Source organism: Leishmania braziliensis, chromosome 35 (genome assembly GCF_000002845.2).
Source record: "Leishmania braziliensis MHOM/BR/75/M2904 complete genome, chromosome 35".
NCBI lineage: Eukaryota > Euglenozoa > Kinetoplastea > Trypanosomatida > Trypanosomatidae > Leishmania > Leishmania braziliensis.
The window spans coordinates 120,225-142,864 of NC_009326.2; the positions used below are offsets into that span (position 1 = coordinate 120,225).

Below are 22,640 nucleotides of genomic sequence, written 5' to 3' on the forward strand. Positions count from 1 at the left end.
ACACACCCCCACCCCCACCCCCGCTCTCCCCATTCTGTTCTCTTTTCTCTCTTGAAGTGTGTCCCACACTCTGCGCTTGGCGTCTCACTTGTCTTTTGTGTGTGTGTGTGTGTGTTACTCTTTGCTCTTTCTCTCTCTCTCTGATGAAACCGACCATCTCAGTGCGTGGCATTAAGCCTCAGTGCCCACTCTGTGGGGAGGCAAAGACCCTGCTGTCTGCCTCCGAGTATGACTGCGGGCTCGTGGTGTCGGCAGACAGCTCTGGGCTCGCGCGGTGTGCCGAGGAGACTTGCGGACATTTTCACACTTGGACTAGCTCACTGTAACTCGTGTCAAGAGTTCAGCACTCACTGACACACTCGTGCCTATCAAGGGCGTCCAGGTTCAGAAGAAGGTAGAATGCTCCTACTACCCCAGACTAGTAGCAGCGTCCCACCTGTCTCATGGAATATGCGGGCAAACCATCCAGATACACTCCCGTGACATGGACGGAAATGGCAAATGGGGGCAGGGAGTCCCCCTTCCTAAGAGAACAGCGATCTCCTGAAGCCGGTCCCAGGATCCGCAAATGCGGGCACTATGCGCACGCCATGCCAAGCACCGCTGACACGGTGTATCACGTCCAAGCAAAGCATGCAGAGGTCAGCAGAGCAAGAGCGATAGGAAGGCAAAAAAGAATACACGAAGAGATCCATACTGATCAACCCCAAAGCGCATATGTGCGAGACATGCGGCATCTCCTACACCCGACCGGGTGGGCTGATGAGGCAAGGATGCCGGAAGCATGACACGAGCACCGCGGATTGTACCATCGAGTCCCCTAAACTCCAGTGTGGAGAGCCATCACGCCATATTATTATGGGATGCTGCAGCTTGAAGTAACGGAGGGGGAAACATGGCATACAGGCAGGCTGAAAGCTCTTGGAGTGCCCTGATCTGAGGCTAACCAATTTCCTGCTTGTCCTCGTGCGGTGTGTCTCTAGGCCACCCCCTACCTCCCGCACGACAGACCCCACCACGACCACCCTCAAGCAGGACCCTTAACTCAGGTTACTTGGGCCAAGGCATGCAGTTCACCCAGATCCGTCTGGCGCCGATCGCGCAGCGCATATGCGAGGAAGAGCTGATAAAGTATGAGAAGAACCCGTTAGATGCATGACTCGATTCGATGGCAGGAAGGCTCGTCCCAGGAGGACGGAGGTTTAGCCACAGTGCAGGAGAGGTGTAGGTGGACTGTGGTTGTGTGTGCGTTCGCTTGCTTGCGTCTTCGTGGAGGGCTGAACACGTTGAGTAACAAGGAAATACTGATGTCTTCGCTGTGGCGTGCACACATCGTTTTTCCCTTTCCTCCACTCCGTACATGTACACCCCCGTACGTTTTGTCTGTTGTGTGCGTTGTGTGCGAATTTGTGGGTGCATTTTTTTTTCGCGTTTTCCTTTCTTCGCCTTCTTACGTCCCTTTCTCTCTCCTCTTCCCCTCCCTTCCCTTTGCCAGTTTGTAGCGGTGTACCCCCCCCCCCTCCCTCCCTTTGCTCTCTCCCTGGCCGTCCCCCACGTGTTGATATCTGCGTGTTTGCGCTTGCGTGCAGCGTTCATTTGTTGATCTTTTGTTTCTCCTTTTCCACCGCTTCGCTCCGCCTGCGACTTTTTTCTTTACTGTTCGGCCATTTTTCTCCTACTCGCAGTCTTTGTGTGCGCGTTTGTCTTGTTGTCTTGCACATCTCTGCCCCCCTCCCCTCTTCTCTCGTGGCTCTCGCTTGCCTGCTCTGTTGGTGCGTGTTGTTGCCGTTGCCGTCGCTCTTTTTCTCTTCGTATCGCCTTATATTCTGTTGAGTGCCAAAATGTATGTCTCTGCCCTGCGTCTGTCGAGTCTTCACTTCACGCTCTGTTTGGTAGCTGCACCTCCTTCCCCCCTCCCTCCCTCTATTTCGCATGGGGGACAGTGATGTCCGTGTAATGGTGCGTGTGTTTTAGTGTGTTTGGCTGTGCAGTAATGCACTCGTGTTGGGCTCTAAAGCCCCCTCTCCTCCCCTCGACCCCCGACTCCCGTTGTCTCGTCTCTTTACTAGGCTCTGCAGTGCGTTTTTCTCTCTCCCCTTGCCCCTCTGTACCACCACTCTACCAACCACCCTTTGCCGGACCACGTCTCAGGGCGTCAATTCAAGAAGAGATGCAAACCGAAGCTATAAGACCCCCCCCCACACACACACACACACACCCATACCCACAGGCACACTTTTGCAGGATACGGAGTACGGTGTCTTATGTGGACAGACTCACTCAGGTACGCGCGCGTCGCATGTGCTCTTGCTAGTGCGTGAAGTGCCTTACCCCATCCCAGAATGGAAGGGAGGCATCTTCGTTTTAGTACCCCTGCCAGCCTCTTGTGTGTCCCATCTTCCCCTTCCCTTCCCCTCTAGGTACGTATGTGCGGCACGTACACGATGTCCACGCGGTGCTTCTCCCAGCACCTCTGCTTGGCTTTTTCCCGCTACCTGACACCGCTTATTGTCTTTATCCTCTCCTGCATCTCTCCGTACTCTTCTTCTTCCTCCGGCACAACCACATACACGTGCGCACAGGCAGCGCTCCGGGGTAACGTTTCACTCTGGATCGACCCTCTTACCAAGTGCAACGCACCCACGGACAAGACTGCATTTTTCCAGGCACACCGCACAGCGACATTTCATCTGGCAGCACGTGCCCACTGTTTGTCTTCCTCCGTCTACGTTTGGCTTCATGTCCTACGGTTTCTCTACTATCAACGGCGTGCTGCCGCGTGGCACCAAGCGCGCATACGTTCCACGCGCTGCACGACCCCATCTTGCCTGGTCTTCAGCGCAGCCGTCTCGAGCGATAGGAAGTCAATGCAGACTAAAGGGCGATGGAACAGCGGCGCGCGAGCGGACCGACTGCGTAGAGGGCACGGAGGCCGAGGGGGACAATGCCACCCTTACGTCATTTTCCCCTACTGAGCTTGGCGTGGCGAGGCTGCTCACGACGGACGCAGTGTCTGGGACACGTCTCACCCTCTACACGAATCCCTCTGTACCACAGCTGGCACTACACAGTGCCACCATTCCGTCGCAACGGCGCGTTGTGGCATTGTGGACACCACCAACGAGCACGGGTTCTGACAACGGCGGCGGTGAAGCATGTGTGGTGACGCCGCTGTTCGTCAGCGACGACACAGGGAGTGTCTTTGCCTACCAATGGAGTGGCTCAGAGAGCTTTAGTGAGCCGGCAGAAAAGCGCCGCCGCATCGATGGAAAAACAGAGTGCCTGCCCAGTGAAGCCAAGGATGGCATATGGACCCCTGTGGCGCCGGCGCGTTCGACGGTGTCCTCGGATGTGGCACAAATGCAATCCTCCACGTCGACCATGTCAAGTCTCTTCTCCGTGACACGTGGCGCGCCGGGCTGGGCCGGGCTAACGGCACTGCACGCCTCGCTGTCTTGCAGCGAGGCGTTGCAGCTTGTGTCGGTGCGCGAGTTCTACCATGATGTGCGCCTCATCGATCCCACGCGGCAGACTGTCGTTCGCACCTATGGTACCACGCACGCCCCCACCGGTGTGCTCTGCCCCTCTATGCAGGCCGCCCCACACTGCACCCTTATCGTCGAGGGTTGCCTGGCAACGCTGTACGATGTGCGCTGCCCGAGTGCCGTGGTGTCACTCGGCGAGGTGTACGAGGCGCAGGCGGAGTGGCGAGCCGCCAAGGATGCTGCAGCCGTGGAGAATGGTAAACAGGATGGCTGTGGCGTCGAAGGCGGTGAGCAGGCGAACGGCAAGGGCCTCCCAGGCGTCAACGCTGCTGTCGCGCCGGCGCCTGCACCACCTCTCATTCCTGGCCGGCTTACGAGCACCGTTGGACACGTGCGTGACGTCTGCGGTACTGCGAATCCGTTCGAGGTGGCGTGTGCGGTAGATCGCGCACTCTGCGTCTACGACCTGCGCAAGTTCAACCGCCTCTTCACTTCCTCGAGCGTTCTGAAGTACGTTGTTGGGAGCGTGGCCTCCGTGGCAGGCGGCCGTGGCATCGTGTGCGCCGGCATCGACGCTGAGGTGCGGCTTATCCCACTGCACGAGAAGTCCGACGCGATGACCACCGATACATTGTCACTGGCTGCGCGTGTCGTCATGCAGGCCCAGCAAAAGAAGAAGCAGCGCTGCGGCACCTGCAAGTCGCCGGGGCAACTCAGAAAGACTGACGACGAAGCAAACACCAAACCTGTAGGCCCGGGCGGAACGTTTCGTACACGTCTCAGCACCTCTGTTAGCTGTACGACGGTTTGGCAGGGCGGGTGGGTGACCACGTGCAACGGGGGCGGTGCAGCTGCAGTAGGTGTGTCGGTGGACGGTGAGTTGTTCCTGGCTCAGTGACGCACTTTAGTGATGACGCGGGTCAGGGAAGTAAGCTCAACTCCATTGCTTCACGGTCTCTTGCCGGTTGAACACGTCGAGTGGGCAGCACCTCCAGCAGCGGAGGTTGGCAGTACCCCCTGTACGCCGTCGCCATGAAAGACAGCATCTCCTGTTGTGTCTTTTCCTTTGACGCTCGCTCGGCGTTTAATTTTGCAAGTACCCTTGGCCGGCGGCAGCAGCTGCACACTCGCCAATCATGGGCGTGCGCCTCTGTGTGTGACTCCCTCTTCAATTGCGAGCCGCCACCCACACACCCACACGCCGCCTTTTCACCACGATAAATCTGGAAAAGCAAACGGAAAAAATGCAACACACGAACACTTTTTATGTTTCGTAGTTGTGCAAGAAAAGTGCGACAGACACGTAGTGACAGCGGTGCCGCTCTTCTCGCTGCCTTGTGAGCGTGTGCATTGAGGGAAAGGACAGGCGGGAAAGAGGTGCCTTCATTTGCCTACACACACACACACGTGTGCTACTTGGTGACTGCAACGCATGCTTGCATGTGTGAGCCCGCAGCTTCTCTCTTGCTCTTTCTCTCACTCACTCATGCCCCCTCCTTTCCTGATCCTCATGCTTGTCTTCCTCTTATTCGTTCTCCTTTCGCACATCTTGACGGTGTGTGCTGCGCAGGTCGGTTCCGTACAAACTAAGCCATGGCTTTGGGCAAGAACAAGCGCATCAGCAAGGGCGGCAAGCGCGGCAAGCGCGGAAAGGCGCAGGAGACGATGGCGCGCAAGGAGTGGTACGACGTCGTGGCGCCGTCGAATTTCGAGAAGCGCCAGTTCTCCAAGACGATCTGCAACAAGACGCAGGGCACCCGTATTGCTGCCGACGTGCTGCGCGGCCGCGTGTTCGAGGCCAACCTCGCCGACCTGAACCAGTCCGCTGGTGAGGAGGAGGCGTACCGCAAGGTGCGCTTCACGGTACAGGAGGTGCAGGGCCGCAACCTGCTGACGCAGTTTCACTCGATGGAGATGACGACGGACAAGATGGCGAGTCTTCTGCGCAAGTGGTGCACGACGATGGAGACGACGGTGGAGGTGAGGACCGCCGACGGTTACACGATGCGTCTCTTCGTTGTTGCGTTCACGAAGCCACAGGCGAACCAGCAGTCGCGCAACTGCTACGCGAAGCAACGCCTCGTGAAGTGGCTGCGCATGCGTGTCACGAAGATGATCAAGCGCCGCCTGTCAAAGGTGCAGATCAAGGAGGCCGTGTCGCTGCTGACGCGCAACGTGCTGAGTGATGCGCTGGTGCGCCGCTGCAACCCGATCGTGCCGCTGCGCGAGATGCGCATCCGCAAGGTGCGCGTAGTGCGCACGCCGAAGTTCGACGCGCAGGCGCTGCTGAACGCCCACGGCACCATCCCGACGTCCGTGGAGGCTGACCCGCGCGAGGTGGAGGAGGCGGTCGAGGCTGCACCGGCTGCGGCGAAGGCTGCCGAGTAAGTCTGCGACACCCTCTAGCCGTGACACCTCCTCAGTGCTGCTGGCTCTTTGCCCTGTGAGTCGGTTGGCACCCCACCTGTGTCCCTCCACACGACCGTGTATCCCGTAGGCCTGCGTTGTTGTCGTCTGGCACTCCTTTCCTCGTTTTCCTTTGTCCTGCCGCTGCCGCCGCCACCGATCAGTTGTGTCGTTTTTTCTTTGCCTTCTTTGATCTCTTCTTTTCGCTCTTCAGAACGTCGGCTCCGTCGAGGTGTCACGCCGCGTCGCGGCCATTAGACTGGAAAGAGGTAGTCCGGTGTACAGTGTGCGTGGACGGATGCAGGGGCGTGATATACCGACCAAACCCACGTTCTACACGCTCAGACGCATACAGAGACACACGCCAGTATTTTCTCGGTGCCGCTGATGCTCCTCCTTAGACGTCTTCCCCCCGGTCTCTCCCACCATCCCCTTTCTCTTTCTTAGCCACGTTGCTGCTGTTGGTTGTCGTGATACTCTGAAAGCAATGGAAGACGAGTAATCCAGCAAAACGAAAACCCTCTTTCTCTTCACAAACGCTCAACACGCATCATGAGATGCACCCACGGAGTAGCAGTAAGTTGCTACACATGCCCACTGCAGTCCGCGCGAATTATGGGCCGAGACACTGGATGACAGGTGCATAAATACGCAGCCCACTTTCTACTGTGTTGATCCCGAGTGCAAAGCACTGGGATGATAGCGCAGGCACCTGCTAGTGTGCGTAAATGGGTGCCAGTGCGCAGTGGAGAGGAGATGATCTGCGTATGATGAGGTAGGTGCTGCTGCCACCGCCGCTGCATGCTCTTTCGTGTGTCCCTTTTCGCACGCTGTGTAAGTCCTCCTATGGATTGTGAAGCACGTGCTGGCTGCCTCCTCCTCCACCACCGCTCTTCTCCTCACTGACCCATCAACCCGTTCACTTCTTCCCCCACACCTCCCTCAACGCCCGTTTGACGGCTTCACGCTCCCGCACACGCATACACGCACAACTCTTCTCCCCCTCTTTTCCCATGACTTCATTTCTCGCACGCAGAGATTGACTTTGAGCCATGGCTTTGGGCAAGAACAAGCGCATCAGCAAGGGCGGCAAGCGCGGCAAGCGCGGAAAGGCGCAGGAGACGATGGCGCGCAAGGAGTGGTACGACGTCGTGGCGCCGTCGAATTTCGAGAAGCGCCAGTTCTCCAAGACGATCTGCAACAAGACGCAGGGCACCCGTATTGCTGCCGACGTGCTGCGCGGCCGCGTGTTCGAGGCCAACCTCGCCGACCTGAACCAGTCCGCTGGTGAGGAGGAGGCGTACCGCAAGGTGCGCTTCACGGTACAGGAGGTGCAGGGCCGCAACCTGCTGACGCAGTTTCACTCGATGGAGATGACGACGGACAAGATGGCGAGTCTTCTGCGCAAGTGGTGCACGACGATGGAGACGACGGTGGAGGTGAGGACCGCCGACGGTTACACGATGCGTCTCTTCGTTGTTGCGTTCACGAAGCCACAGGCGAACCAGCAGTCGCGCAACTGCTACGCGAAACAACGCCTCGTGAAGTGGCTGCGCATGCGTGTCACGAAGATGATCAAGCGCCGCCTGTCAAAGGTGCAGATCAAGGAGGCCGTGTCGCTGCTGACGCGCAACGTGCTGAGTGATGCGCTGGTGCGCCGCTGCAACCCGATCGTGCCGCTGCGCGAGATGCGCATCCGCAAGGTGCGCGTAGTGCGCACGCCGAAGTTCGACGCACAGGCGCTGCTGAACGCCCACGGCACCATCCCGACGTCCGTGGAGGCTGACCCGCGCGAGGTGGAGGAGGCGGTCGAGGCTGCACCGGCTGCGGCGAAGGCTGCCGAGTAAGTCTGTGATACCCACCGCCCTTTTATCCTGCAGCTCTCGTCTCTCTTCGCGAGGGGACGATAGTGATGTGCACAGCGTGCCATGCCGGCGGGTGCGTTATGACAGCAGAAAAGCAGTGGAGACGCTCTCGTGCTTCTTCCCTTCTGCCCTCCCAGCGGTCTCTTTTCGTTTTTTTTTTTCGTCTTCTTTGATCTCTTGATTGACTCATTTCCGCGTCTTTTCCTCTTTCTGAACGTTCAGCAAACAAACGCGCGCCAGCCGCACAGTGTTGGTCGGCAGTCCACGCCTCGAGCCGCGACCCTCATGCGGGGAGTCGGGCGGCGCTCTCGAGTGGACCTGCAGGCGAGAGAGTGAGCGCTTAGAGAGGGACCTGGAGACATCAGCCACGTTGTCACCTTGCAGAGCCTCCCTTTCATTGCCACTTGCCTCTCTATCTGCCTCCGCCATGGGTTCCACGGTTCTCGCTACTGCAGGAAGTTTATGTGGCTTGGGGCACACACATTCATGGGCACCTCAAACTCAACCATAGCTTTCGGTGGAGGCAGGAAGACGCGGACAAAAGGCCGACTCTCTCTCTCTCGGGGCGCCGTCACCGCCCCCATTACCCCTCTCCCCTCGCATACAGTCGTCTTCTCCCAGTTCTGTCCCCCTCTCTTGCTTTCTTCCTGCGAAATGTACCCTCATCCTCACACTGACATGCAACCTCTGCATCCGCACATACACGCGCTCTCACGCTCGAGCAAGCGGGCCCATACACACACCGGTGTACTAGTGCATTTTTCGCGCCGCGTTCCACACCTTTTGGTTGCAGCTCTCTTTTTCCTCACCCGCGCGCTTGCGAGATGCTTGGCGGCTTCACCAACTACGCCCACTTGCGGCTGCGGGATCATCGGCCCGGCAACGGCGATTACGAGCTTCCACCAGGGTTTGGCCCCAAGTCGAGCTCGTCGAAGCGCTCCATCTTTGCGAGCCACTACGTGTCGGTGGGTAGTGAGTCATGCAGCGCAGGACCTGGCGCATATTTACTTCCCACGACTATCGGCAGGGGCCGCTCAACGCGCTTTGCGCGGCGGTCGAGTGACCGGAGCGGGTCCGCAGCCAAGGCGTCTGCTGGCCAGTTGCTCAGCGACCGCTCGCTCCCAGTCGCTGCCCCCCCAAAGCAATACAGCATGGCGCTCTGCCCCGACACTCCCTCCTATAGTCTCTGCGGTCGTCTCAAGTCCGCGTGGGATCAGCAGAGCACCCATGCTTCTCCTGGTCCTGCCGCTTACGTTGTGCCCGGGTACTTCGACACGCTGGACCCCGAGCACCAACAGCACCCGTGGTCGGGCCTGGCACCCGGTGTCCACCTGGGCATTCGCACAGTGCTGCCGGAGTCGCGCGAGAAGGAGGGCGTACCAGGCCCTGGGGCATACAACCTTGCACGGTTTGGCGATGAGCTGCCCCGCACCCGCGAACCCCTTGTCATTCGATGCAGTCGTCGTGGCGGCGGTGTCGCCGAAACCCCTGGTCCTGGCGCGTACGACGATCCAACGTCCATCGGCTATCGTGCCGACCAAGTGCGAATAAAGCGTCTCCTTACGCAGAGCTCCACGTTTGGTGGTCGCTGGCGTAAGCGGGAGTTTCACACGCCTGGGCCCGGGCCTGCTGCGTACAACACCCTCACCGCGACAAAGCTGCTCGAGAAAAACCAGCGACACTCCCCCAGGTTTGTGCGGCGTCACCCAGCGCTGGATCGACAGTCCGTTGCAGAGGCTGCTGCTGCGCACGTGGAGTTCTCCGGCGCTCCTGCCCTGCATTCCTTTCCTACCCTCCCCTCGGACTTCGACTTTGACTTTAGGAAAGGCAAAACGATTGGTGGTAGGCGTCACGAGTCGCTGGCACGGCTGGAGCCCTCTCCCTCGATGACGCGGGCCGCAGACGACAAGCCAAGTGGCAGCCGCGCCTTCTGGGAGCCCCCGCCGCCTCCCGGTGGCCGTTTTGCAGCAACGCCCTATGACCCAAGCGCGCAGAGTCTTGCCGCCAAGAAAGCGAGGGCTGATGCGGCACGCCTTTCAGAAGGGGCAAACTCGGTTCCTGGGCCAGGGTCGTACAATGTGGAGGCGGACCTCATGACTCGCCGCGTTCCAGCCTCATTGTTTGGCCGAATGTTGAGCGCCAAGTCTGTCTCTGCTGAAAATGGGGTCCCAGGTCCGGGTCAGTACCGCCTAGTCGACGAGACGGACAGTCGAGGCACCCTCTTCTACAAGGGCGACTTCCACCCACGCGGTTGTAGCGGCCAGGGCCGGTCCGCCGAGGAAAGCCTTGGCGTCGGCCCAGGCGCGCATTACAACGACGACACCATGTACAGTTGCAGCATCAACGGTGACCGCGCCAACAACAAAGGCTATACGATGGGTATCCGCTACCCTGCCAGGGCCACCTATCAGTACTGCGCCCCATACGACAAGACGACGAACATCAACTGCGTCTACGAGGACGAGCTGAACTGGGAGGTGCGGCCCAGCCAGCACCTGCCACCGGTTCGCCGCGGCAAGCAGTAGCAAAGAAGTGCTGCGGACACTGTCACGTGTGTGTAGGTGTGTGGGCCCAGGTTGATGTGTGCACGTATCTTAAACATGTATTCTACTGCCACATGATGACCATCATCATGTGGGTCTACTGACGGAGAGGGGACGCTTGCCTTGTGCACCCCTCCTTGCGTTTACCTCTTTTTCTCTCTGCTCCTGAATGGAGCGTTCGTCCCACAAACTGTTGAGCAGAAAACAACGCGTACTCCGTGCTGGGTGGAGAAAGGGGGTGAGAAGAGTACGCTGCTATCGCCCCCTCTGGGGTTTAGCGCACATACACGCACAGACGAAACGGAAAAGTGACTCACCCTCCGCCTCTCTACCCCTCTCCCTCTCCCTCCCGGGCCTTTCGCCACACGTGTGTGTGTGCGCAGGACTTCTATGACTGCGCCCCTCAAGAGTAGGCTGATCGCGTGCATATGCATAAAGGGGCCGTGTGCACAGACAAAGCACTCAGTCCACCCACGTTACAATCCTCTTTGCTTCCTTTTTCCTCCCCCGCTTTTCATCTCTCTCCCTTGTACACCTCCCACAGGTGCACGCTGCCATCATTCTTGTTGCTCGCCGCTCTTTCTTGCATCTCTGACACGTCCTCCCTTCTTCGCTCTCCATCCGCTAAGTGTCAGCCAGAGACGGTGAGAGTGAAAGAAAGGGGGAGGAAGGAGCTCAGCCAAAGGAGCGGAGACGCACCCCAACGAAAAGGCAAAGAACAGACGGTGAAACTGCTCGTAGAACCCAAAGGCAGTCACACATACACCCACACGCACAATATACGCGATCACAAAGACTTGGCCGTCGTGTGTACGGCCACGCTCATCCTCCCCTCTGCAGGCGCATGCAGCTAACTTTTTCTTAATTGTTCTGGTAGGGCATCGCTGAAGTAGGAAGCGTGGTCGCCTAACCACTTCTCCCTCGCGCTTAGCAGCAGCACCCGCCCCTCCCCCCCCTTTATCTTGACTTTCATCTTATTCCTTGGGATATGTGCTTTGCGTCTCATGCAGCTTGCCTTTACCTTTTATTCTTCGACCCCCCCCTTCCGCGCTGCCGCACCTGCTCGTCGCTACACACGCACACATTCGAGCACACGCACCCGTCAGCTCGTCTTAGCTGTTCGTATTATTCTTCTGGTTAGCGTAGCTCTTCGTCCGCTACCGCTTCTGCTTTCCCCATCGTTTCTGCACATGGTGCGCCTATACGAACACGTGCCTATGTGTGTCCCTCTTCCTCCTTCACACGTACATATCCACTCGCTTTGAAGAGGTGCACCGCTTCTGTGTGGGTGTGCGCCCCCTCCCCTTCTCCCCCGATACTTTCCTCTCCTCCTTACTCTTGTTCGTGTTGTTGTTCTTCTGTCTGTCTCCCTCTGTCTGTCGTTCCCTAGTTTTCCCTCCTTTTCTTTGGCTGTGTGCGGGTGTGTCTTGTTGTCTTGTTCTTCTCTGCGGTCTTGTACAAGCACTCACCGCACCCCCCACCCCTGGGCCCGCCCTCAACCTCTTACTCGCTTCGCGCTATGTGTCGCGCCTTTTGTGCGGCAGAGGTACTTCGCATTAGTGCTCATGAACTGAGCTCAGCTGTCGAGGTTGCTCACGCATCACCTCTCTCTCCACTCCACATTTCGACTGTAGTGTACCGCCTCTCTCGGTCTCTTTTCCTCGTCTTCTGCACACGCGCAGTTCTTCTTCTCCCCTTTGGTGTTCCTGTGCTGTGGGGCCAGCGGTCGTTCTACCGCTGCAACGATTACGATGCCGTCCAGTCGTGGCGTGTCCCTCTCCATCTCCCTGACGGAGGCGGAGGTGGCCCCGGGTGGCATGCTGCGCGGTGAGGTCAAGGTGAAAGTGGATGCTTCACACAAGAATGGCATCGTCTACGAGGCTATTCGCCTTGTTTTTCTTGCAGTGGAGAGGAGCTGTGTGTGGGATGACCAGGGTGAGTTCGATGCACTGCTGAACGAGTACACATCGTCCCGCGTCTACCTTGATCGCCACGTGACGCTCGCCGGCTTCAAAACACAAACTGAGGATGCCGAGACCGCCGCGCAGGTCCGGGAGGAGATGCTGTTCCTCCAGCACTGCGCCACCCCATACGCCGCGGTGGCGCCGGCAAAGCCTAAGCTGAGCGCGTACCGCCACTACACACGCGCGGAGGTACTGCACAGCAGCATCCAGATGGCGGCCGCGACGACGCACACCACGGGCGGCGCGGTCGTTCCTGATACCAGGGCCGACAACCATAACTTCGTGGGGAGTAAGGAGCCTATACTGGGTGATGACGGGCCCCAGTCTACCAGGGCGGCATCAGGAGAGGGAGCCTCAGAGGTGGAGTTCCCCGTGCTGATGCCCGGAGCCCATCGTTTTCCTTTTATGTTTCGCCTGCCGCCCTGGCTGCCGCCTTCCTTCTACTACTCCTTCGCTGGTGCCAAGGGGCATCTCAAGTACTCGGCGTCCGCCACAATGCTGTTCCCCGCCAACGGCGCCGGCTCATGGTGGTTCAACATGCGCAACGACATGAGTGGGACAACGCGCGATGCGGAGAAGGCCTTCAATAGAGCCACCGGCGCCGGCGCCCCCTCCGGTGAGGGGGCGCGCAAACGACCAGGTGGCGGTCGGTCGGAGGAGGTCGACATCGACCTGGACAGCGTCCTCGTCGACGAGCGCACGAATCGGCGCCTCGCTAACATTGCCAGCTGCAGTCCGTCAGACCTCAAGATCTCCATCGACTTCGACGTGCTCTCGGTGATGCCGCGTCGTCAGCTGGTGGCCGAGTATTACCAGATTGACGCTCACAACCTCCATCAGCGACCGACGAACGCACCACATGAGTCGGGGGACAGAGCCAGGAAGTCGCAAAGACGCTCTGACAAGGGCAGCAACTGCGGCGGCACGAAGCCGACCGACATGTCGACAGGGGTGCTGGAGCACCATGAGGACACGCACTTGGCTCTCTCCGCTCTCTACCAAACATTCCGCTGCGGCTGGTTGAGAAACATGTGCTGCCTGCAGCCGCAGAACGCACTCGAGGCAGAGGTGCTTGTTGTGGGTGCACGGACGGTCCTATTGGCCGATGACATTGGCGCCTCGCAGGCGCTCGGGGTGCAACCGCCGACGACGCCCGATTATCCACAACTTGGCGGTCCGGCGCTCCACTCTCCGGGGATCGTCCCTTCACCTGACCTGGAAGCTGCGGCGCCAAACACGCCATGGCCAGTTAGCGGCATCACTCTGCGTGTGCGTGTGCGCAACCACTGCCCCACACAAACGGTGCAGCGTGTGCGAGTAGAACTTAAAGTAATGGTGGAGATCTTCAAGTCCCTCAAGACCCCGCACACCTTTCCTGGCATCTCCTACTCGAGTTTTGACTACACGATCCCCATCCCTCCTGGCAACCAGGCGCTCTTCGATGTGCGGCTGGGCCTGATGCCACGCTTCCGCCGGCACGAGAAAGACAGCGAGTTGCTTCTGCCGCCGCCTGGTGTACGAACAGCTAACATGACGAGCAACACCTTCCTGCAGGTCAGCTTCCCCGGGATGTACACGTACATCGAAGAGCAAGAAGAGGCGAAGGGTGTCGTGATTATGGCGGAGACGGTAGACTTGAATGACGAGGTCCTCGAACTGCCGGTCCGGTACAGTTGATCGACGAGGCTACGCTGCGCGTTGTTTTCTTGGTCTTCTCTGTGATGAATACGATTCTGGAGACGCGTTGTGCAGCCGTACATGCCGCGAGCGACCTCACCGAAACCGATCTCAGGTGGTGTGACCACAAAAGGGGGCAGGCAGCGGTGCGTACTCGTCCCTAAGCTCCACACGGCACACATACGGCTATGTGAGTGTCTGTGGAGGCGCCTGCTGCGTCAACTCTCCGTCTCACCAGCAGAGAAAGCGAGAGAGCGGTATGCATATGTGCGGTCATTGGCAAAGGCTTATTTCGAAAGCCACACGCACGCACACACGAATGTGCCCATGCGCCCTTCGCAATTTCCTCTTCATGTTTTCTACCTTTCAGTTATGCACAGGTCAACTAGCATGCGATCGCACTCTTCTCCCTTCAGGCTTCCCTCCGCTCCCCCGGCTCTCCACTGTGCTCACTCATCGGAGGCACGTGTGTGTGTGTGTGTGTGTGTCGCGATACTCATCTTGTTTTTCTCTTTCGCGTGCCCATTGACTCTCTCCTTTCGCGCTTTTCAGCCATGTGTGTGCTGCGCACTTCGTAGCCTTTTTTTTCTCCTCTCGCCCCTGGGAGATTTTCTGTGGTTCCTCTAGTGCGCCCCTGCTGCCCACTGCCTGCCCGTGTGAGCCACATGGCGGTCATGGCTGCGCACCTGCGATACTCACTCACCCACAAACGCTTGAGAGAAAAGCAGCTGAACGCTCCAGCGATATTTGGGTGACACACCCACACCCGCACCGTCACCACTCGCTGCGATCGCATTTTATTCAGCCTCTCTCGCAGTAGTTTGGGCGTCACTGGGGATGTGCTCGTGCCCCATCGACCCTTCGCTGGTTTTTTGTTTTGCCCTTTTGACCCCCCCCCCCCGCCTCCATCTGTACGCCCTCCTAACTTCTGTCGTATTTCGTGCGTCAGCGCTTCTGAGGGCACCTCAAACAAACAAACAAACATCGTACACGCGCACACAAGGGACACGATGCATCGCAGCCAGCAGTGCTTCCGTGTCAGAAAATGGAACCACGCGTCTTCTCGGGCCCCGGCGCACGTCGCTCTTTTCTTCTCTCTTGCTTCCGGTTCGGTGGCAACGTGCGCGGATGCACGTAAGTTATGCCGTTCTGTGTTTCTGTCCAACTTGTGCACGACACCGTGTGCCTCTCAGACAACCTCGAAGGCATCGTCGCTGTAGAAGTACATGGCACGCTGCACGATGTCGCGGCAGCCGCACCGAGCGCTGTGCGTGTGTTTTTACGCGGCGTAGAGGAAGTTGGCAAGCGACACGCTGTTCAGCACATGACGCTATTCACAACAGTGACAGGTTCATCACCAGCGCACGAAGCAGTCGTGACTACCGCACTACGTGGAAAGGTGACCTACCTCACGACGGGGGCAGCGCGCCGCAACCCTCTACCTGGTGTCGTAGTGAGCACTGACGACGTCATGTCTGTCCAGGGCAGCGTGGGCGAGAACCACACGAGCAGCGCAGGTGCTGGGGCTGCCTCGAGCTCCGGTGGCGCGACGAGTGACACTGCACGCTCACCCCCGCAAGGGTGGGAGGCGGACTGCCGTTACGTGTACCCCTTCGCTCTATGACTGCCCCCCCCCCGTGGCTGCCCCTGTCCGACTTCAAACCCGGAGCCGGCAAGTCGCACATGTCGATGCGCTATACGGTGGCCGTCCTTGTGGTTTGCGGCGTGGAGGAGGCTGATGTCAATGCAGTCACGCGAGAATCCACGCTGCAGACGACGATATTCGTGTCTTGTGCACCGCCAGCAGTGAGAGCGTGGAGAGGGAGCGCTGGCAACAGTGGCGGTAGTGCGGAGGGCGCTGGTAAGAGGGGGACAGACACGTCTGCACTGCTGCTCTCTGCAATGCGCTTTCAACTTCCGGATAAGGTCCCCCAGCTCCTGGACCGCCTCCCTGTCACGCAACTTGTTGACTGTATTATCGGCACTACCGAAACGCGAGCTGCAGCAATGCGCCGAGCGTGTGTCGATCCCGCCACTGTTTTGTGAAAAGCTGGACGATCACATCTACAAGAACAGCCTCGCCTTGCGCGGTCCTCTGCGCAACAAGCCGTACACTGCCGTCAGCGTGCGCATCACGTACGATTCGAGTACCACCGTGCTCCTGTGCGGCCTCCCGCAATCCGTCGTGCGAGGGTGTGCTGCGCTGGGGCTTGCAGTGCCGCGCAGCAGCGACTTAGATGGAGCGCCAGTTTCTCCCCCTTCTGCAGGCAGCGATGTGATACTCCCGGCGGACTGACTGTGATGGGAACAGTTATAGGCAGCGATGACGGCCGTGTCTCTCACATCTATACGGACAACAGCAGCATCGCGTCTCCACTTCTGGGTGAAGAGGAGTGTGGGTGGCAGTTGGCTGCTGCTGCTGATCTACCCAGCGTCAACGCTAACGGCCTTCGGGGCGGCGGCGAAGGTGAAGAGCGCAGTGTCCCGAACACGGCGGATGTGTGTACCGAGCCAGCGATCAGCGGTGCGCGGCCGCTACGTGTGCTTGTGTGCATAGACAATGCTGCTGTGAGCAAGGCGCGGATGCAGCCGCTGGAACGGGTGCGCTGCACCGACGCCCCAGCGGCTCAGCCATGCGACATCTACACGCTCGTCACGCGCGCACACACACACACTCGGAGGAGATATATGGCAACACGTCGATCGAGTTTTCTGTTGAGCTGACGCTGCCCAAGCAGTTTCGCCACAGCCGTGGGCAAGGCCGAATACCCCCCACCTGCTGGCATCACCACCGTTGTCGTCCACACTACCACGTTGCTGCGGATCACCTTTCCGAGCCTCCACGCCGTTTCAGAAACGCTGTCCAGGGAGAATGTGGTGTTGGTTGGCGAGGACGTGGGCCTGACAGACACGGTGCCGTTCTTACCCTGCGCGTGTCCCGTGCAGCCGCTGTGGTGCTTCCGCTCTCTCTCTCTCTCTTTCTTGTTCTCTCGCTTAGGAAGGCGCCTCGATACCACCCAGCAGGTGGTAGGTGCACCCCCAGGTAGTGCCCGCCACCCAACCCCCACGGCGTATTTCTGCACGACTCGGCAACTTGTTTCCTCGTCAGCTTATTGGTCTTGTCATTGGTGTCTCTCTCTCTCTCTGCTGATGACACTGTCTCACATGACTTGTGCTGCATTTCATCTGTGCACACTTCTCTAGACTCGCCCCCCCCCCTCTCTCTTTCAACCGATGCCTCGTGAAAGTCGAGGCAGGCTCTGCAGAGGGTGGGGTTGGTGGGGAGGGCCTCGCACCGCTGACTCGTACGTCTCATGTCGAACTTCTCCTCCTTTCCTTTGTTCGGTGGTTCGTGCCTCTCGTTGCGACGCCAATAGGCCTGAAAACAACGAACATCACTTTTGTGCTTCCTGATCATCGCTGTCTCCGTCCCGCTCTCTCTCTCCCTTTCCTTCCTCGACGAGGCTCTTGCGCCCCTAAAGGAGGTTCCGTCGAAGGTGATCACACGCGCGACGCTTCTGATCGCCGCTCTCCTCCATGCGCCACCCCCTTCCCCCTCTTCCCTACTTCTATCGCTGTAGCCTGTCTCTACCTCCGTCTTGCCCTGTCCTGGTCGGCACGCGCATACTTCCTACCCTACCCAGCACACCAGCGCCTGATGGAGCACAATCATCGTCATAATTCTTATCACGACTGCCCAACCGATAACAACACCAAGTATCTCCGCAAAGAGCTTTCTTCAAGAACCACTCAGACACAACCACCTCGCTCACTGAACTCGCCCCTCCACTCGACTTCACCCCACTCTGCAAGGTCAGATTTGTTCACCTGCGTGTGTGCGTCTTGATGCGTGGGCGACTGAGGAGTTCATTCTCCACAAAGCGAAATCAACACACACACACACACGCACACACACACACACAACGAAAAAAAAAAACGCACTACATTGGCAGAGACCAGTGCAATCGCGAAGCGAGTCGATTGCCAGGCGCGTCTCTCTCAGCGCTAGTGTGCTCAGCCCTCGCACGCCTTCTCTCCTCCACTGGCGGCTGCACCCCCGCTGTAGTGCGTTGAAACCTTCGTGACGGCTGGACTCGTGACATTGGTGCCCCCGCATGTACATCGTGACACCCCACTCGATGATGACTGAGAACGCGATGTTGCATCATCGAGTTCACAGCGCGCAACACGGTAAGAGCGGCGTGCTGCCGTCGTCACGTCTCACGTCTCTGGCCACCGTGTGCGGATGCCTCGCGCTAGCATTGGCTCTGGTCGCGTTGATGCCGGCGAGCAAGGGTAGACTTGTGGTGATGACCCTGTGGACGTGTGGTATGGCGCACGAAACCGTGCGCACGTACTTGGCAGCACCGCCGCGCTGTGCGCTGTGCCGCTCTCCTCCACTGCGCCGCCACGCTGTCGTGCATGGGACGGTCTATGTCGCTCTGCTGTGGGTGTTCCTCCTCGTCTGGCTTGCCCAACCCGCCCGTGCCGCCTTCGCCTCATCCTCGCTGATCTCGTACTGCTCGGACTCAGGAGATGAGAAAATCAACTGCAAGAAGAAGATGGTCGTGACGGTGACGGTTGAGGGAGGGCAGTTGCCGGATGAGGAGTCCCTCCTTTTTCTCAACTCGGCAACGGATATGACGATCAAGAACGGCACAGCCGTTCAGTTCTCGCCGATACGCATCACAACCAGCCGTAGCGCCGTGCGCTACCGCTACCCGCTTTTCTACGTGCAGAACTACAACGCGAAGCCGTACGAGGCGACGGTAAAGGGGAGTCTGCTGAATCAGTGCAACGCGGACTTCGACACAAACACCGCGACGTGCGGGATAGCCCACGACGCCGTGGGAAAGCCCATTCCGTACTCGCAGGGTTTCTGCTGTGACTGCAGCATGTGCCAGACGCTTGGCTTGTGCCTCCCCGACGCGCGCGCGAACGCGGGGTGCAACATCTTTGACAGGTACACGACCGCCTCATGCCTGCGCTTTACAAAGCGGTGGTACAGCGGGTACACGATTGGCGGCTACGTGACGTGGTACACAGTGAACTTGACTTTGTCTCGCAACGTTTCTGTAAGCGGCGGCGCGGGCTCGGCTGAGAAGGTTGTGACACAGAAGGTTGTGATGCATCTCTCGCCGTCAAGCAACGGCGAGACGGCTGGTGAAGAATGGGACGTGATGGCTCGCGTCTTGGGCAACTATGCCCCCATCGTCCAACCCCTCGATCTTACGTCGCGCATGCTCTTTGCCCCAGCTATCCCGCCCAACGACGAGCGAGTGCAGGCCGGGGCAGCGGAGTGGATGCTGTTGCCAACCAACCTCGTCACTCTCGACGGGCGCGAGTGCGACAAGGTCGGCGTGTCCTACGAGGCCTTCGCCTCGCAAGGCAACAAGTGCAATCTGCGCCCCGGCAGCTGTCTCAGCTCCCAGCTGGAGGACTACCGCACCACCGATCTGGAGCGCATCGCCTCCGGAAACAAGGGGCAGTACATGGCCACCAGCTTTGGCGACTTCCACCTGGAGCGTGACGCTGTTGCGTCGCCGTACATCTCCTACCGTGCCACCTCCCCCGCGGCGACGATGCTGAGCATCACCATCAGCGCTGACGACCTCGAGTACACTGTCGGGCTCGCCAGCGGCAAGATTGTCTCTGCTGAGCTCAACAAGCCCGTACTCGAGGCGAGCACAAAAGATGGCGTCATGACAGTGGTGGTGCGGAACGCAGCATCGGTGACTGGGCGTGTCGTCGTTGGCACATCGAGCTGCTCAGACGGTGTCTTTCCGATAACGGCACAGACGCTCTCCCTTGCCGCGCAGCAGCAGTCCACCGTAGCCTTCAATGTTTACATGCAAGACTCCTACGCCTCCGAGAACGCCAGCTGCATGGTGGTGCTGCGGAATGCGCAGGAGGTCATTACGGACCTTCGCACAGTGTCCTGGAAGGTGTCCTCGACGAGCTTCCACAACGGCACCCAGGGCGGCTCGGCGAACCCCGACGGCGGCACACCAGAGGCGTCCTCGGCTGCGTCGTGCTCGAAGTGCCGCACGCTTGATGTTGCGTGTGCAGTGCAGCGACGGTGCTGGCAGCTCACTCTGCTGTACCTTTTTGTGTACCTGCTGCTCACCGCCGCGGTGATGTGCGTGATTTGGCTCCGGCACATCTTCTGCTGCTGTTTTTACTTCCTGAACCGGCAACATCGTCGCCACCACCCCAGCGGCAGCAGCGGAGTGGAGCCGAAGGATGAGGCGAGCCGATTGAGAAGCTGCTCGAAGGGGCACGACCGGAGTGGCGCCGCTAGCTTGTTTCGCCGGACTGACCGCGACAACAGCGACAGCGTCGACGCACCGCCGCGGACCGCGACACCAGCCAGTCCTATACCACCTCCAGGACCGGCCATGATGTACATTCCGACCTCGATGTACTACGCGGCGTCGCCAACGGGATCCTTTGCGCTTCCTCAGCACCTTCCGTCGCCACCATCGGTGTTGCAACCGCCCACACCAATGCCGCCGCTGGGGTGGTGCCCGTACAACAACGAGGGGACCGCCATTCCAGAGGAGGACCTGCGTGCGGCGCAGGCCTTCCCGCCATACTCCCCCAGCGGTAGCTTCGTCTCCGTGGCGCCGTCGGTCTGTTCAGCCAGTCGGCATGGTGAAGAATGGGGGGTGCGCGACAACGTGGAATCCATCTCCCCGCTTACCCCTTCGCGCTCCACACAAGAAGGCTCGCCGCAGAATGAAGGCGACAACACCCCCCGCGCGTTTCGGCGCAGTTGGGCATCGACACTGCCGCAGCCGCCACTTCCTGAGGTGCACGCACCGTACCTGTAGCAGCTTCGTGCTGCCCTTCTCGCTGTGCTTCACACACCCCACCTCTTTTAAGTGAGACACCCCATTCACCCCCGATACGTGCGCCGTTGCACCGCTGTCACCCACACACACGCATGTAGAGGCAGGGATCGCTCTGATGTGTGCGCGCCTCCCTTTTTCCCACCCTGTGACAGCCGCTACTGTGCCTCATTTTTCTTTTTCATCTTCACTCGCCCGCGCCCCTCCCCCCTCCACATCCACACATTCTCCCAGTGTGTGCTTTTCCTTTATATCCGTTGTTGCTTTTGACGTTTGTCACGCTTGCCTGGTCCCATGGGTGTGCGATGTACACTACATATCCACACGTTCCCCACCAGCTCTCTCGCTCTTATTTGTTTCTGCTAACCAAACACACGCGCCCCACCGCCCACAGGGCAAACAAGCCGAAGATGCGTCGCTCTCTTCGCGCCTTGTTTGTTTGACTCTGCTGCAGGGGCTCACAGCTCGATATTTTTTTTTTCGTTCGTTGACGAGCCGGCGTGTGGGTGAGCGCGCGCTCTTCTTTGTTTTTCTTTTGTTTTCGTTTGTCCCTCGTGCCCTTTTTTCTCCTCTCTGCCATTCTTTTTGTACCTCCTCATATCCCCCTTCTTATCCTCCTCTTTCTCTCGCCTCTTCCCCCCCCCCCCTCCCTGCTGCTTTTCCATAGCCTTCCCTTCCCTTCCCTTTCCCTCGCTCCCGCTTTCCCATGAAAAAAACCCAGGAACGCACCCACACACATTAACGTGCGCTCTTTTTGTACCCCCCTCTGCTCTCCACTGCGGGCAGCGGCTCTCACTCCCCTCCCCCCCCCCCACCATACACACACACACACAAGCGCAGTCTGCTTGTCTCCCTCTCCCTCTGTGGAGATGATCAGGGCAATGCTGAGGTGGAAAGAACCGACTCTCGCATGTTTTGCACTTAACCTCCATCTTTTCATCCTTTTTAATTCCCCTTTCCTTCGCTTTTGACTTCATCCTGTGTGTCTCTTGACGCTCAGTTCTTTGTATATTCTCTCTTGGCCTGTGTGGGTGTGTCCCTCTCTCCCCGGTGCTTTCCAGTTTCTTTATGTTCGGTGTCTCTCTCTCTCTCTCCCTTGCCTTTACCATCGTGTATCCCTTCGTCTCTGCCCCTCCTTCTCCCCCTTCCCTGTGCGTAGACAATCGTTATCGCCATGCTGTTGTTGGCGTTATGATTTACGTGTCGGGGTGGCGTGTCTGGTCCAGGAAGGAGCGAAGCAGCTATACCTTTGCCGATTTGCCATCTCTTTCCTCAGTCGACGTGTTCTCGTAGTTTTCTTTGTCTCTCCACGCGGGTACGACATCGAGACTGACAGCAATGTAGCGGCACGAGGGGAAAAAAGCAGCAACGCCCATAAAGCCACACAAAGGACAACACGCACAGAGAGAGAGAAGGGGGGAGGGGGCAGATTTCGACGCGGACAGGCTATACATCTACAGATTAGCTCACACACGTCTATACTTGTACCGCTCGTGTGTGTCTCTGTGATTAGCAAACTAGTGGTGGATGGAATGAAGGCCCCCACCCACCTAAACACACACACACACACACACACACGAGACAGCAATGCGACTCCTGTCTTCCTACTGGGAAGAGGAACCCGCGTGCGCATCACTTCGCAGCTGGACATCACCGCCCCTTCTTGCATTTCCCTCTCTATACACAGAGATGCAGTGACCTTTTCGTTGTTGCCACGTGGGATAGCAAGACAAAAGGCTCTTCGCCTGCCGTCGCATGTGTTCTTTAGTGTGTAGCAAGTCCACGCGCATCTACAAGCCCCTCTTCCTCCCTCCTGGAGGCGTTTCGCGGGCGGTGAATGTCCCGTATG

General features: G+C 58.8%; 6 protein-coding genes and 1 pseudogene across 7 annotated transcripts; all 7 read left to right on the forward strand.

The window, feature by feature from the left end:
* Positions 1-2,739: 2,739 nt before the first annotated feature.
* Positions 2,740-4,383, forward strand: LBRM_34_0420 (conserved hypothetical protein; the record flags this gene model as incomplete). Its single annotated transcript, XM_001568106.1, has 1 exon — positions 2,740-4,383. One exon carries the CDS (start codon positions 2,740-2,742, stop codon positions 4,381-4,383), a length of 1,644 nt encoding a protein of 547 aa, XP_001568156.1.
* Positions 4,384-5,078: 695 nt separating this feature from the next.
* Positions 5,079-5,873, forward strand: LBRM_34_0430 (putative 40S ribosomal protein S3A; the record flags this gene model as incomplete). The annotated part of the gene is made up of 1 exon (XM_001568107.1): positions 5,079-5,873. The coding sequence occupies one exon, from the start codon at positions 5,079-5,081 to the stop codon at positions 5,871-5,873; it is 795 nt and encodes a 264-aa protein (XP_001568157.1).
* A 1,070-nt stretch (positions 5,874-6,943) lies between these two features.
* Positions 6,944-7,738, forward strand: LBRM_34_0440 (putative 40S ribosomal protein S3A; the record flags this gene model as incomplete). The annotated part of the gene is made up of 1 exon (XM_001568108.1): positions 6,944-7,738. One exon carries the CDS (start codon positions 6,944-6,946, stop codon positions 7,736-7,738), a length of 795 nt encoding a protein of 264 aa, XP_001568158.1.
* Positions 7,739-8,580: 842 nt separating this feature from the next.
* On the forward strand, positions 8,581-10,281 carry LBRM_34_0450 (conserved hypothetical protein; the record flags this gene model as incomplete). The annotated part of the gene is made up of 1 exon (XM_001568109.2): positions 8,581-10,281. The coding sequence occupies one exon, from the start codon at positions 8,581-8,583 to the stop codon at positions 10,279-10,281; it is 1,701 nt and encodes a 566-aa protein (XP_001568159.2).
* Positions 10,282-12,050: 1,769 nt separating this feature from the next.
* LBRM_34_0460 (hypothetical protein, unknown function) lies at positions 12,051-13,940 on the forward strand (the record flags this gene model as incomplete). The annotated part of the gene is made up of 1 exon (XM_001568110.2): positions 12,051-13,940. The coding sequence occupies one exon, from the start codon at positions 12,051-12,053 to the stop codon at positions 13,938-13,940; it is 1,890 nt and encodes a 629-aa protein (XP_001568160.1).
* A 1,141-nt stretch (positions 13,941-15,081) lies between these two features.
* Positions 15,082-16,938, forward strand: LBRM_34_0470 (annotated as a pseudogene). Its single transcript has one exon. A coding segment is annotated over exon 1 (1,857 nt).
* A 1,117-nt stretch (positions 16,939-18,055) lies between these two features.
* On the forward strand, positions 18,056-20,773 carry LBRM_34_0480 (conserved hypothetical protein; the record flags this gene model as incomplete). The annotated part of the gene is made up of 1 exon (XM_001568111.1): positions 18,056-20,773. The coding sequence occupies one exon, from the start codon at positions 18,056-18,058 to the stop codon at positions 20,771-20,773; it is 2,718 nt and encodes a 905-aa protein (XP_001568161.1).
* Between the last annotated feature and the right edge of the window lie 1,867 nt (positions 20,774-22,640).